Source organism: Corylus avellana, chromosome ca4, assembly GCF_901000735.1.
Source record: "Corylus avellana chromosome ca4, CavTom2PMs-1.0".
NCBI classification, from domain to species: Eukaryota; Viridiplantae; Streptophyta; class Magnoliopsida; order Fagales; family Betulaceae; genus Corylus; species Corylus avellana.
Genome location: NC_081544.1, coordinates 25,665,549 through 25,680,463, shown reverse-complemented (window position 1 = coordinate 25,680,463; position 14,915 = coordinate 25,665,549). Strand labels below are relative to the sequence as shown.

The window sequence follows — 14,915 nt, the reverse complement described above, 5'->3', positions numbered from 1 at the left end:
CGGGTTGAGGTCTCCACCCCTAACTTGCCACTTGCAGAGGAAAGGAGGGGGAGGCCCACCTTCCCCCTCGGGTGAAAGAGTGGCAGCCCAAGCTCCAACATATCTTCTTCTTTTTTTTTTATCTTTTTCTTTTTGGTTTTGTTTCTTTAATGTTTTAAAAATACTTCTCAGCTTTTTACTTTTCGAAAACAGATTGCATTTTACTAAACGAATTTTCTTCTGTAGACCCCACAGACCACTTCTTCAAATATGGCTTCACCGAAAACACTTCAATTTTTACTTTATCAAAAAGTCCTAAACCTGAAACACTTCTCAAAAACATCACCAAACAAGCTCTTACTTAGTAGGTAGGCATGCTAAGTATACTGTTTGTGCTGCATCTCTTGATTTTAGTTAAAGGACATGATAGAGAAGCTGCCCCCAGAGGTTTCTGACAGTGAAACCTTTAAAGCCATCCATTGTCAACTCTCAAGTTGAAGATTTTCTAAACACTACTGCTACATCTAATATTTCTTCTTCCTTGCCTACAAGCTTAGAGTCTGACCAACAATATTCACTTCATAAAACTCCATCAATCAATGAGTCTTCTAAAATGCTAGACAAAAGGATAGCCCGCAAAGATGTTGCAAGAGTTGCCAACTTGTCTCAGGATGGGGGAAATATTCTTCAGGAGAGTATTAGATCACCAAGTTCTAATACAAGAGCTGCTGTATCTCAACAAAGCTCAGAAAATGCCTCAAGAAAGCGCCGCTCCAGCGCACTGGAACTGTTGATCGTTCCGGTCCCAGTATTCGGTGACACCGGCCTTGGACTCGAACCTCTGAGTGGGTTCTTGAGCGTTTAAGTTGTCAATGTGGCATTCGGTCTGGAACCGTTGCTGCTGCTGGCGCTGTCGTTGGGTTTCTTGCGCTATCTGAGCAAAGCAGCCATGGAATAGAACGAAAAAGCAGAGGCTCAGAGAGAGCAAAGAAGAGTAAGCCATGGTAGTGGAGTGATTACCTTTAATTTCTGCTATGGTGAACATCCTTGCGTGGGGTGGTATTTATAGGGTGTAAATGGTGGATTGGTGCTTGGCACGCGGCGAATGGTTGAAGAGAATTTTGTTCTTTGTGGTGTAGGTTTTTACGTCTTGCATGCCCGCACAACCCTATTTTGCAAACACATAATCTTTTCAGTTGGGGTATGTGTCAGTCGTTTCTGAGAGGAGTGCATGGTGTTTAACGTTTGTACCAAGGAAGAGTGTGATTCGATATATACGAGTGCGCATCATCATCAATGAAGATTAAGGAGGATGCATGGCCTGGTTGGTCGGCTTTAGATCGGATGGTTCTCAACGCGCGTCCATGTTTGAGACTTGTATTGATTTTGGTTGCATGGCTGTCGGACCTCTTACATCGTTGACACACATGTATGTTTCATATATGCTTTGGTTGTGGTAGGTGGCAAAAGATGTCTGAGAACAGTTCAGTTCTCGTGAATCTTCTGTCCATATTAGAACTCGTGCAGCTAAGTCAGGAAAGGTAAAGCATACAACCAAACAAGGCAAGGATCTAGCACATTAAGGAAAATAGCAAATTGAGGAGAATCCTGTTCTAATACAGATTACGAAGTCATCGATATAAAATTGTTTTCTGTTTTGTTTTCTGTAACATAATTCCCGAAGCCCAAATTATGTTTGATTATGACATTCCAAATTTGGAGCTCTCACACGAACGCATCCAGTATGGCAGATATCGAATTCAAATGAATAAATTAATTAGCAAATTTTGGCCTATAATCTTTGTGCCAAAAATTATCTTAGATCAGAAAGGAAGAGAAACAGGTGCCACGTTATAAACTTATTGCATTCATATTTTGTGCAGGCAATCGATTCCTTCCATTACAATCATGCTACCCCTTGCCCCTCCAAACCTCTTAAAGGAAAAAAAGAAAGCCAATTTATTGCTGCTAACAGCTAGGGTAAACACTTTGGCTGACTATATATATTTAATTCATGTATCCTCTCCAATTCACCCTTCTTCTTCTTCTTCTTCATTTTTTTTTTTTAAAAAAAAATACTTAACTTCATTCATAACAAACTAGATTACAACATAAAAAAAATAAGAGGTGAGCACCTCAACAACAAACCCATACGTAAAAGACAATGCCCAAACAAAGTATAGGCAAGAGCATGAACCTCAAAAGAGCCATACATCTAACCCAAAACCTTTGCCAGGATAGAATAACAACCACTGGAGAGTGGTTGAGGGGGGAACAACACTGTAAAAAACATAACAGATTTAGTCATCAAGGAGCAACAAACTCCTGATTCAAACAGAAAACCAAAGACAGAAATAGAAAATAGCATGAAGAACTCAAAAAACAGCAGCTGCAGTGCAGGGGTGGACACCGTCTAGGGAAGAAGCGGGAAGAGGCGGAAAGTGACCCTTCTTCGTGTTGGCTACCAGATTGCAAAAGTCTTCATAACCCAATCATACTTTCTTCTAAACACAATTTGCCCAACAACAAGCCCAACTATGAATCCGCAACCATATCCCATTACAACTACTTTCCAACCGAATTTAAATGAGGATGTTGACATTTGATTCTCTTCAAAAGTTGAAGGCGGAGGCGGTGAGTCTCTTGAATTTCCACATTTATTTGACAAAGGGCTTCCACATAATTCAGGATTATCACTGTAAGAACTGTTTGAAAATGTGTCAAATTGATTCCCATGTGGTATAGGTCCCATGAGATGATTATGAGAGACATTAAAGAATGCGAGGAAAGTGAGTTGCACGAGTTGCAGAGGAATCACACCAGACAACTTGTTTTGAGCAAAGTCCAATACTTCTACGTTTGTTAAGTTCACCAAGGAAGAAGGGATAGGACCTGTGAGAAAGTTGTTGGAAAGATTGAGCAACTGGAGTCCTTTTAGATATCCCACAACTTCTGGAATTTTCCCTTCGAATCTGTTACCCGAAAGATCAATGGCTATGAATAAATCTGTGATTTTTTCGTATACTCTCTCTGTGCCTTTGTAAGTAAATGTCATTGAGTAAGGGTAGGAGCCAAAAAACCTGCTTCCCAGTGTTGTGAAACTTTCATTTGCTTGCAAATACACTAAACCCTTAACATCAACTATTCGCATAGCTTTCCAAGTTTGGAAGTATTGAGATGGCAACTTACCAGTAATCTCATTATTAGAGAGGTCAATGATGCGCATGTTTTGGAAATCAAAACTGCTGTTAGGATTTCCCATTGCACCATAGATTCCATTAGATCGCAAAATGAGAACCCTCAACTCTGGAAGAATTCCCAACCAAAAAGGGAAAGTATCATTCATCTGATTGTGTCCCAGATTAAGAACTTCAAGCATGGTACAATTGGCCATTGATCTTGGTAGACGCCCCTGTAATTGATTTTGGCTAAAATCAATCATCTTCAATTCATTTCCTTCTGAGAATGTGTCGGGAATAGTTCCACGGAAGCTATTGCCGTGTAGATTTAGAACTGAGAGAGATTCACTCATGTTGCCTAAACATTTAGGAAGCAAGCCACTCAAGTAATTGGTTGACAAATCAAGAGTAAAAGCTGAACTTAGATTGCAAATCCGTTGTGGGATTTGTCCGGTCAATGAGTTGTTTGAGACTGAATACGTAATGATGGAAGGTGGTGGGATTGGGAGTGACCCTCGAAGCTTGTTAGAACTAAGCTCCAAGATACGTAGATTAGTCCAAGGGAGAAAAGCCGGAAGTTGATCAAAACCAGTAAGAGAGTTGGAATTCAGTTCTAATGACCAAAGAGTTTCTTTACTTAAACTCCACATCCGTTTGGGAATTTGGCCGTGAATTTTGTTGGCAGAAAGATCCAAAAGCCCCAACTCATCTTGGTTCCTTAGAAAATCTGGAAACCCATTCAAGTTACAGGAACCTAGAGTTAAAATTTCAAATTTTAGAAGAGTTGCGTTGGTACTTGGCTTTGTAAGCAATGAAATATTGTTCCTTGATAGTTGGAGTGACTTGAGGTTTTTGAGTTTCATAAACAAGTCAAATTCCACCGTGCCACTCAAGTGATTAGAATATAGATCGAGATTCTCAAGATTCACAAGCCTAGATATTGACAGTGGAATTGAACCACGCAACCCATTCATTCCTAATTGTAGCATGATTAGTTGGGTAAGGTTAGCAAGTGAAGACGGTATTGGCCCAAAGAAATTGCATTCTGTAGCCCTAAAATAATCTAAGGACTTAAGGTTACCAATTGATCTCGGTAACTCACCAGAGAAACTCGTCCCAGAAAGTCCCAGAAATTCGAGGGGGCTGCTTTGGTTAAATTCTGGCATACTTCCTTTGAGATATGTATTGTATCTCACACTAAGAGACCGAAGATTGGGTAGATGGAAAATTCCAATGGGAAACTCACCATGCAAGCCACATTCTCTTAGAAATAGAGATGTTAAAGAAGATAAGTTTGCCAAGATATTGGGTACAGTGGATGATATGTCAACCCCACTAAGATGTAGTTCTTTCAAGTTTGTTAACCTATGAGCTATACTTCTGAGGCCAGGCTTTTGGAGCTTCAATCCATAATTGCTTGAGAGATCAAGGGAAATTAAGTTAGAGAGCTCTAAAATTACTGAAGTGATTTGACCAGAAAATGCTGAGGCAGAGAGATCGAGGTTTGTTAGCCTAGAAAGCTGTCTAAAAGCAGTTGGGATACGAGAAAAATTAAAGTGATTGTCGGCAAGATTAAGGCTCTGGAGGTGAACAAGCTGGAAGAGAGTGCTACTGGAATTGATAGAGCCATAAAGACAACTACTGCTGAGGTCGATACTGATCACATGACCCGTGTCCTCGTTGCACTTGACACCACGCCACCTGCAACAATCGCCACTTTCAGGCTTCCACAACGAAACCTTCGGATAAGCGGAGGGATCATCAGATGCAGATTGATTGATGGTAAAGCTTTCCTTGAATTTCAACAAGGCAAAGCTCTCATCATCATGGCAAAGTGGATGCACAAAAGAAAAGAAGCCAGCAAATATAAGATAAAACAACGAGAGTGAAAGAAGAAAGCTCATGAAGGCAAACAGAGAAGGCGAGAAACCCATAATAATGTTGCACTGAATTTTGTTTAGCTCTCACATAAGCATACATGGAAGTGATCAACGTTAGGTGCTTTTATAGACTGAGCCGCCAGTGTTGTGGCCCCGTCAAACTTTAGAAAATATTAAATTGAGCCTTGTTTTTTTTATGTACTTTAGAAAAAGAATACAGATGCCTTGTTCAAATCTTTGATTATTTCTTGTGTGGTCCCAATAAGGTTAATTTATTTCTCAGTGAGCTGATGCAAAGGAAAGCTTTGATCAGACCATCTCCTCCATAGACTCCGTTGTGCTTATCCTAATCTCGCTTCAAGCCAAGTCGTCCCTGTAAAATCAAAGGATCTTTCATGATGGAGCGATATGATATTGCTGAAAAGTTTTTTCATATTTCTTGTAAGGCCCTAAAACAACGTAATGTTAATTTATTTCTTATATTTTGCCCTCTCCATGTCTAAAATTTTGGCTCTTGACTCCCGGTGAGTCCATGCAGTGGACCAGACCCTATCACAAACTATTCTACTCAACTCTCCACCGCTCCTTCCTTTGTGCTAATTATTCCAATTTTGTCTCATCCCAAGCTTACAAACTAACTGGGATATGATCAATCCATGTCTTAGATCTAATATGTCAGGAGTAGATTTATGTCATAAATGAAGTTTGTACATGAGTAAGATCGGAGGTCATAGATACATTTTGATTGTTAATTTTTTCGATATATCTATGACTTTATAACCACATAAATTTTGCCTATGTTTTTAAGAGCTTGATGCTCTGAATCTTTTATGGAATAAAAAGAGGTTTACATATTAAAAAAAAAAAAAAAACTATCAGAGTATGGTATACTTGTTTTTAGGAAAAAATATAAAACTAACCCTCCAAACTACCAGCCGTTTGTAATATAACCCCACAATGTTCTAAAAGTATTAAAGTAAAATCAAAGGTACATAATTTGACTCCAGTGACTAAATTGTTTTTTTTTTTTTTGAAATATCTCAATAACCGTACATTTCATTTTACTTTAATACGACATGGTTCCAGTCTGAACGAGTCTTTGATTTTACTTTAATACGACATGAAACAATTTGTAATTTAGGTCAACTACAGTGATTAATTATTTCAAAAAAAAAAAATTATTCGCCCATTGGTTTTCTTGTATTTTTTAAAATTTGTTTGGTTTTTTTTACAATTATTTTATTATTTTATTTGTTAAAATAATAGGGGTATGATAAGAATATAAAAAATAAGTAACCTTTTTGATATAATTTGGTAGTTTGAAGAGCTACTTTAATACTTTTTAAATATTAAAAAGCTATATTACAAACGTCTGATAATTTAGAGGGCAATTTTATATTTTTTCCTTGTTTTTATCTCACCTCAACTCAAGTCGTCTCGTGGATGTGAGGGGTTCTTTGATCAGAAGTAATGATAATGAACATTCACATCTATTACTGTTTGGTTCCTACTCTCGAAGATATGATCGATATTCGCTATGCATCTTTATCAGATGACATGAAAAGAATATTTATAAGAATTTTCATGGTCATCAGAGTAAGAAGAACTCGAATGCATGGTGTATATATATATGTATAGGAAAATCGGGTCAGGATTTTCTTGTCTTTTTAGGACATAGTAAGAAGAACTCCAATTTTGAATGAATCTAAATTGCGTATCGAATTTAAAATTGAGGTTTTAAAATCAAAATGATTCAAATTACATTTTTGTTAATAGAGCTTTTAAGTAAAAAATTATATTTTAGCAAAAGTTTCATTTTACTATCACAATCTCTTTTTATATATATATATACTCACTTCAAGTCAAGTTGTCTCCATTTTATGGAATCTTTCATCAGAAGCAATGGTATAGTTACATTATGATTAAGATGTTGCATTACTGTTTAGTCCCTCCTATTGCATGATGAAAGATTCTGTTTAGTCCCTCCTATATCATGCAATAGGAGGGACTAAACAGTAACGCAACATCTTAATCATAATGTGATTGTACCATTGCTTTTGATGAAAGATTCTATAAAACGGATACGACTTGACATGAAGTGAGTATATATATATATATACCATTGCTTCTAATGAAAGATTCCATAAAACAGAGACGACTTGACTGAGTATAATCATCAAATCAAATGCCATTTTTATTTGATGATTTCCAACAATCACATCATGCAATAGGAGGGACTAAACAACAACGCAGCATCTTAATCATAATGTGACTATATCATTGCTTCTGATGAAAGATTCCATAAAACGGAGATAGGACGGACTAAACAACAACGTAGCATCTTAATCATAATGTGATTATACCATTGCTTCCGATAAAAGATTCCATAAAACGAAGACGACTTGACTTGAAGTGAGTATATACCATTGCTTCTAATGAAAGATTCCATAAAACGGAGATGACTTGACTGAGTATTATCATCAAATCAAATACCATTTTTATTTGATGATTTCCAACAATCACATCATGCAATAGGAGGAACTAAACAACAACACATCATCTTAATCATAATGTGACTGTACCATTGGTTTTGATGAAAGATTCCATAAAACAGAGACGACTTGACTTGAAGTGAGTATATACCATTACTTCTGATGAAAGATTCCATAAAACGGAGACGACTTGACTAAAGTGAGTATATATATATATATATATATAAAAGACTAGTAAAAAGATAAAAATATCCATATAGATTTTTCAATAAGAGAAAAATAACCCTATAAAAAATGAAAAATTTTAAAATAATAATTTTTTTAAAACAAAAAATTTTATTTAAAAATAATAATAATAATTTTTTTTTTATAATTTCGTTTTAAAAACGAAAATTTTATATTTTTTTAAAGCTTATAATAATTTTATTTAAAAAAATTATAAAACAAAATAAATAAATAAAATAAAATTTTCTATTTTATAAAAAAAAATCTAAATTGCACAATTTTTTCTTATAAAGGATTTTTAAAAAAAAAAAAAATATATATATATATATATATATATATATATGTATTGGTCACTACTTGGATTTTTTTTTTTTTTTTTTTCCGGTTGTTGTTGTTTTTACGTTGTTAGTTTTAGGTTTTTTTTCTAGAAGTTTTCGTATTTTTGTTTTTATTTTACTAAGGGTAATTTAGTCATTAGGGTAAACATTGACAATTTTTGGTAGTTTGGGAAGGGACATTGTCACAGTTGAAAGTTTGGGAGAACATTATCAATTGGGTGATAATATATATATATAGGCGGCTATGAGTGTTGAAAAAACCAAAGATCATTAACTGTAATCGCCTAGGCAGCTAGTAGTTTTTCTTAACCGCATTCAAAAGCAGTTAACGGATAGCTAACGATTATTAACTGTCCACCTTTTTACCCTAAGAAAAACTACATGAAAATTCAGCAAAAGAAATAAAGAAAAAGTACATGAGAAATTGAAAAGGTGTTGTAGCCCAGAAAGCCATCATGAAGCCTGGTTTTGCCCAATTGTTCAAAAGCCCATAACATGATGATTATAACCAGAAAAGGCCCACCTTTCGTAAACACGCGGAGGGTCACATGACTCACATTCCAAGTACGAAGCGAAGCTCACACGGTCACACCCACACAGGCGCACTGACACACTGTCTCACGCTCGCAGGGATTGAATTCAAACGGCTGCGTCGCGATAAGGCCATTTTTTTTAACCCAATGGTTATGGCCTCCTCGACCACACCCTCCACCTCCTTCTCTGCAGTCCCTGCTTTCCTCTACTCCATTCGCACCCTCTTTCCAACGCGCCACGATGTCGGAACTAGAACCCCCTCCAGGAAGACCCGCATTTGCGCCAAACTCGGCGAGAAGAGCGCGTTGCAGTACAAGAAGCTCGGAGACTCTGACCTCTCTATTAGCGAAATCACTTTTGGAACTGTAATAATCCTTCATTTTTTTTGTTTTATGTTACGGGTAAGTTCATAGTCCGGACTTGGTTATTAGAAATGTTACTTCTGCTTTTGTAAATTTTATTTCAATCAGTGCTGGTCTAATTACAATGTGCGGCATGTATAACATGTTGACTTGCTTGGTGCATGGGGTGTGTTAAGCATTGAATAAATGTATTTATTCTCACCATTAGTCACAAAATGGTTTTATTTTTATTCTTGAATAAATGTATTTATTTTTCACATTAGAAAAAATAAATAAAAATCATCCACATTTAATATTAAAAATCACATGAGCAATTATACACGTTTGGACACTCTTCCTCCTTTTCAATGTAAATACACTGAATGGAGTAATTATACATGATTTTTAAAAACCATCCATGTTTAATATTAAAAATCACATTAAACCTTGTTTTCATCATGTGGCATAAGATTAAAATTATTATTATTATTATTATTTAAAAAGTAATCATTAGAATAAGGATTCTAATGATTCTTTTCACCAAATCATCCACTTTAACTATTAAATGTAAATATAACCAATTAATTTTTGTTACTTAATATATATTAACTATTGCTATTTGTTACTTAATTTATGTTAATATATCTATGGGAAAATTACAGTTTACCCCCTTAAAGTTGACAGCGTTTTTCAATTCAAATACCAAAGTTTCAATTTTTGCAATCCACCCTACAATGTTTCAATTTTTTTTAATTCGACCAATATTATCCCAAAATTTTCATATTGTCTCTAATTTTTATTTTTTATTTAAAAAAAAAAAAACAAAAAATATAAAATTTGGAGGTGCAAAAATGGCCAGATGGCCATAGCCACCCCGAATTTTTTTTTTTTTTTTTTATAAAATAAAAAATAAAAAATTAGGGGCAATATGGAAAGTTTTGGATACAATTTGTCAAATTGCAAAAAATTGAAACTTTGAGGGGTTAATTGCAAAAATTAAAACTTTGATGTTCAAATTGAAAAACACTGTCAACTTTGAGAGGGTAATCAGTAATTTTTCATATATATATATATATATATATATATATATATTCTTAATTCTATCACCAAAGGACGTGGCAAAATCTATTATCTTTGACTAGAAGCAGGTAACGAAGCGCGCCAATATCTCCACCCAATCTCTTTGGAGCTGCAAAACTTCCCCATCAATCTGACCGCTTACTTCCCGCCCATTTCGCCTCCTCTCTCTCTCTCTCTGTGATTGATCTGCATTGTGTTCTTGATCCTTTTGCACGACCCAATTCGCTCAAACACTCAGAAAACCGTGCACCAAGTCCCCGACAAATGATACATGGCTCATGGTCTGTGAAATTTGTCATCCGGGTTGTCCTTTTTTTGTGGATCAAAACGATACCCAGTTTGAAGCAGTCGGTGATCTTTGAGATTTGAATGTGCATTGGGTCATTCTTTTTCTTCTTTGTTTGGCAATCTTGGCTTGAGGGCCGTGGGTATTTTGATGAGAGGCCGAGGTAGAAGAAGAAAGCATATGCATCTATGAAGACTGGGGCACGGAAATCGCGGCCGCATTACCGCCTGATGCAGTTGTCGGTTGAGCTCTTAAGGTTTTTTCAGATGGAATTTCAGATCCTCATAGCTATGGGAAACATGAGCGTGACGTTGAGCAAGTCAGTTTCCCTTTACTTTTCTCTCCCACCCTTAATTTTTTCTCTTTCCCTTAAATTTTCTGTTTGGTTCGAGAAAATTGAGGAGTGGCTATTTTCTCCACAATCTAGTGTATCATCTACATGGGCGTTTTGTGAAATATTTGTGAGTTGACCGCAACTTAGCACTATAGTCTATTAGGAGGCGTTTTTGTTTCTAGGATTCTGGTTTTAAATGTCTTTTTGTGTACTGGATTTTAGTGGCATTTAAACGACGCACATATGTGAAAATTTTGACAGTTTGTCGTAAGCTTGTAAGAAGTATGCAATCAAACATGTTTGAAATGAATACCAAGACATACTCAGGATCAAATTTCTTGATGCTACGCACATGCCTTAAAAAAAAACAAAAAAAGACAATGCAAAAGGTAAGTTCTGAAAATTGAATGGTTACATGGTGATATTAGTGTGCCAACCATTATATGGAAATTATTGGAAATATTCTTCCATTGGGCGATAAAAAGAAATGTTGGTTGATTGAAATTCTGGCTGTAAAGTAAATTCTATGAGTAATGATAAGGTTATGGGAAATGCTTTTCTTACAAATGACTCACACAAAATATTTTCATACTTGAAGAGTGAAGACTCTTTTTTTTAATGCACACCTTAGTCCGTGCATTTGGGATGCAGAGTGTGTCACCACATCATTTTGCATAATTCATTAATATGCATAGTATAGCATTTCTCTAAAGTCATTATTGTCTGAAGTGAATCATGTTGGTTGAAGAAAGCATAGAAACCTAGATGTAAGGGGCTGTATATATACTCCAAAAGAAATGTATATAGGAATTAATACTTCTAATAGTAATACAACATTGACCATGATATATAAAGCCTAGATTTACAATTGATATAATGCGGTTTAGCTGTGACTATGGAACAAGAGCTTCAAAGCGCAAATAAAAAACTGACACTTAAAAAAGGGCGAAAAAGAAAGATGGGAGAACTTTTATATGAAAATGAACAACCTTAGTTACTTCTGTGTTGATCAACACAGTCAATAATAGAAAGCTATTAATTAATCGATAAAATTCTTGATGATTACATAGTTATGTTGTGACTGCAAAAGTATCCCTTCAGAACTCTTACTCTGAGTGTATTTGATGCTACAATGTTATTCCTGCATTCTGTTTCGCTAATCTAGAACTGTTACCATTAGTTATTTCTTGTAGTTACATTTTGATAAAGCTTGGGATGACTGATTCCTTTTAGCAATTTTTATATTTTAATTTTTTAATTTTTTTTTACCTCTTTTGAAGGCACTCATTGCTTTGAAAAAAGGTACGCAACTAATTAAGTATAGCCAGAAAGGGAAACCTAAGTTTTGCCCATTCAGAATTTCTAAGGTCAGTTATTTTCTGAGTTTGCATATTATTTTCATGTTTTAAAAAATATTCATTCTAGACATGATGTCCCATGCAAGTATAGGTTACTTTCAGCTAGTATGTTCTATGTGCATCGGCTTCATCTTCTTCACTACCGATAGTCATGGCATATCTCAAGTGAATGAATGATGTCAAATTTAGTTGTACTAATAGGATGAAACAACATTGGTCTAGTACTCACATGGAGAAGAAAGGAATCTGAAGTTATCTTCCGTGTCACGGATTATCCCCAAACAAAGAACTGTGAATTAAAGACTTCTATTTGAAATTTAATTGATAATATTTGACCACAATTTTATTGAACCATCTCCTTAAAAATTGGTCTTGACTAATTTTGTTTCATAAAGTTGGCAAGAACTAACTTGTATTTTGCAATTCTTTTACAGGCTGCTTTTAGACAATATTTACGTCCTGAAAAGGAATATTTGTCTTTTTCACTTCTATATAATAACAGTGAAAGATCGCTTGATCTGGTTAGTAAAGAGAAATATTGCTCTTTACTCTGATTGCTTGTGGTGTGCGACATATTGCTCTTGTAACAAGGCAAGGTGAGGTTTTTACCTGGGGGAGAGGAATCTGGAGGAAGACTTGGTCATGGGATTGACAGAGACTTCAGTCGCCCTCGTCTTGTTGAGTTCCAACCAGTTACTAATGTAGATTTTGTTGCATGTGGAGAGTATCATACATGTGCTGTATCTACATCTGGTGATTTATTTACTTGGGGGTGATGGTACCCATAATACTGGACTTCTTGGTCATGGCACTGATGTTGGTCATTGGATACCTAAAAGGGTTACCGGTCCTTTAGAAGGACTCCAGGTTTTATCTGTTGCATGTGGCACGTGGCATTCAGCGTTGGCAACTTCCAATGGGAAAATGTTTACATTTGGTGATGGGACATATGGTGTTTTGGGGCATGGAGATCGTGAGAGTCTCCCATATCCCAAGGAGGTACAATCGTTGAATGGACTGAAGACTATTAAAGTGGCATGCGGAGTATGGCGTACTGCAGCCATTGTAGAGGTTATGGGCCACTCTGGTGTAAATGTTTCATCTAGGAAGTTGTTCACCTGGGGCGATGGTGACAAATATCATTTGGGCCATGGAAGCAAGGATACTTATCTTCTTCCCACATGTGTCTCCTCACTTATTGACCATAACTTCCACCAGCTTGCTTGTGGACACACCATGACTGTTGCCCTCACTACGTCAGGTCATGTATTTACCATGGGCGGCACTGCATATGGTCAGCTAGGCAATCCAAGCTCTGATGGAAGGGTACCTTGCTTGGTACAAGATAAACTAGTTGGTGAATTTGTGGAAGAAATATCTTGTGGGGCATATCATGTTGCTGCCCTGACATCTAGAAGTGAAGTATACACTTGGGGAAGAGGTTCCAATGGAAGATTGGGACATGGAGATCCAGAAGACCGTAAATTTCCAACACTAGTTGAAGCCTTAAGAGATATATAGGCATGTAAAAAATATATATTGTGGCTCAAATTTTACTGCAAGTATATGCATCCATAAATGGGTCTCTGGAGCAGACCAATCAGTTTGCTCTGGTTGTCGGCAAGCATTTGGTTTTACTAGAAAGAGGCATAACTGTTATAATTGTGGACTGGTGCATTGCCATGCTTGTAGTTCCAGAAAAGCATTGAAAGCAGCATTGGCTCCAACTCCTGGCAAACCTCATCGGGTATGTGATTCTTGCTATGCAAAACTTAAAGCTGCTGAGGCCGGTAATTCTACTAATGTAAATAGAAAAGTTTCAGCCCCTCGCCGCTCAATAGATAGCAGGGAAAGATTAGATAGGGCAGAGGTAAGGTCTTCCAGAATTTTACTATCTCCTACTACAGAACCAGTCAGATACCTTGAGATCAAGTCAGGCAAGCCAGGGACAAGTTCGGATTCTTCTTCTATAGTCAGGGCTTCCCAAGTACCGTCGCATTTACAACTGAGAGATATTTCATTTCCAAGTTCATTTAGTGCTTTTCAAAATGCTTTGAAACCAGTTATGCCATTATCACCTCAGCCTTCTAACTCAAGACCTGCTTCACCATACTCGAGGAAACCAAGCCCTCCACGCTCTGTCAGTCCGGCATATTCGAGGAGTCTTATTGAAAGTCTCAGGAAGACAAATGAACTCCTGAGTCATGAAGTGTCAAAGTTGCAAAACCAAGTACTAATTATATTCCTTTTCTAAACACCACATTCTTCTTTTCTTGTTAGTATAGGATTGTAAACCATGAAGTTGTCGCTAAACAATAACTATTTCATTCTTTTCTCCTCTCCTTCAGGCTAGAAGTTTGAAGCAGAAGTGCGATGCTCAAGATGTGGAGCTTAAGAAGTCATATGAAAATGCTCGACAAGCTGTTTCATTTGCTGAAGAGGAATCTTCCAAGTGTAGAGTAACCAGAGAACTTGTCAAGTCTGTCGCAAAACAGGTATTTTACTTTACTGAATACCCATCTTTGTCATTGAAATTGATGGGTCTTTCATATATTAAGGGTGTTCCAGGCGTCCAGGTGGTAGCACAAAAATTATTAGACATATGATTTGAAATTGCAAATTATTGTAAAATTTGTGAAACATATACCCATGGCTTTGGGATACATCCGAGAATGCTTTTTTTTTTTTTTTTTTAACATTCATAGTTAACATAGCTGGTTGATGCAGCTTGCAATGGCTTCTGTAACTCTCAACTGCTGAAAACCAAATAATCTCAGCTCCTAAAAAACATGATTTTGTGTTCCACTATGGAGTGTTAAAAGAAACGCTAAAAATGTTAAATGTGCTCTGATACCCATGAGTATTAAAACCAGTTTACTCGGAGTTTAT

The 14,915-nt window shown here is 36.3% G+C and overlaps 1 protein-coding gene and 1 pseudogene across 1 annotated transcript; one reads left to right on the top strand and one right to left on the bottom strand.

The window, feature by feature from the left end:
- Positions 1-2,389: 2,389 nt before the first annotated feature.
- LOC132178292 (receptor-like protein 7) lies at positions 2,390-5,401 on the bottom strand. Its single transcript, XM_059590733.1, has one exon. The coding sequence runs from the start codon at positions 5,090-5,092 to the stop codon at positions 2,441-2,443; it is 2,652 nt and encodes an 883-aa protein (XP_059446716.1). The 5' UTR covers positions 5,093-5,401; the 3' UTR covers positions 2,390-2,440.
- Positions 5,402-8,773: 3,372 nt separating this feature from the next.
- LOC132178291 (PH, RCC1 and FYVE domains-containing protein 1-like) overlaps positions 8,774-14,915 on the top strand; it is a 13,543-nt pseudogene continuing 7,401 nt past the window's right edge.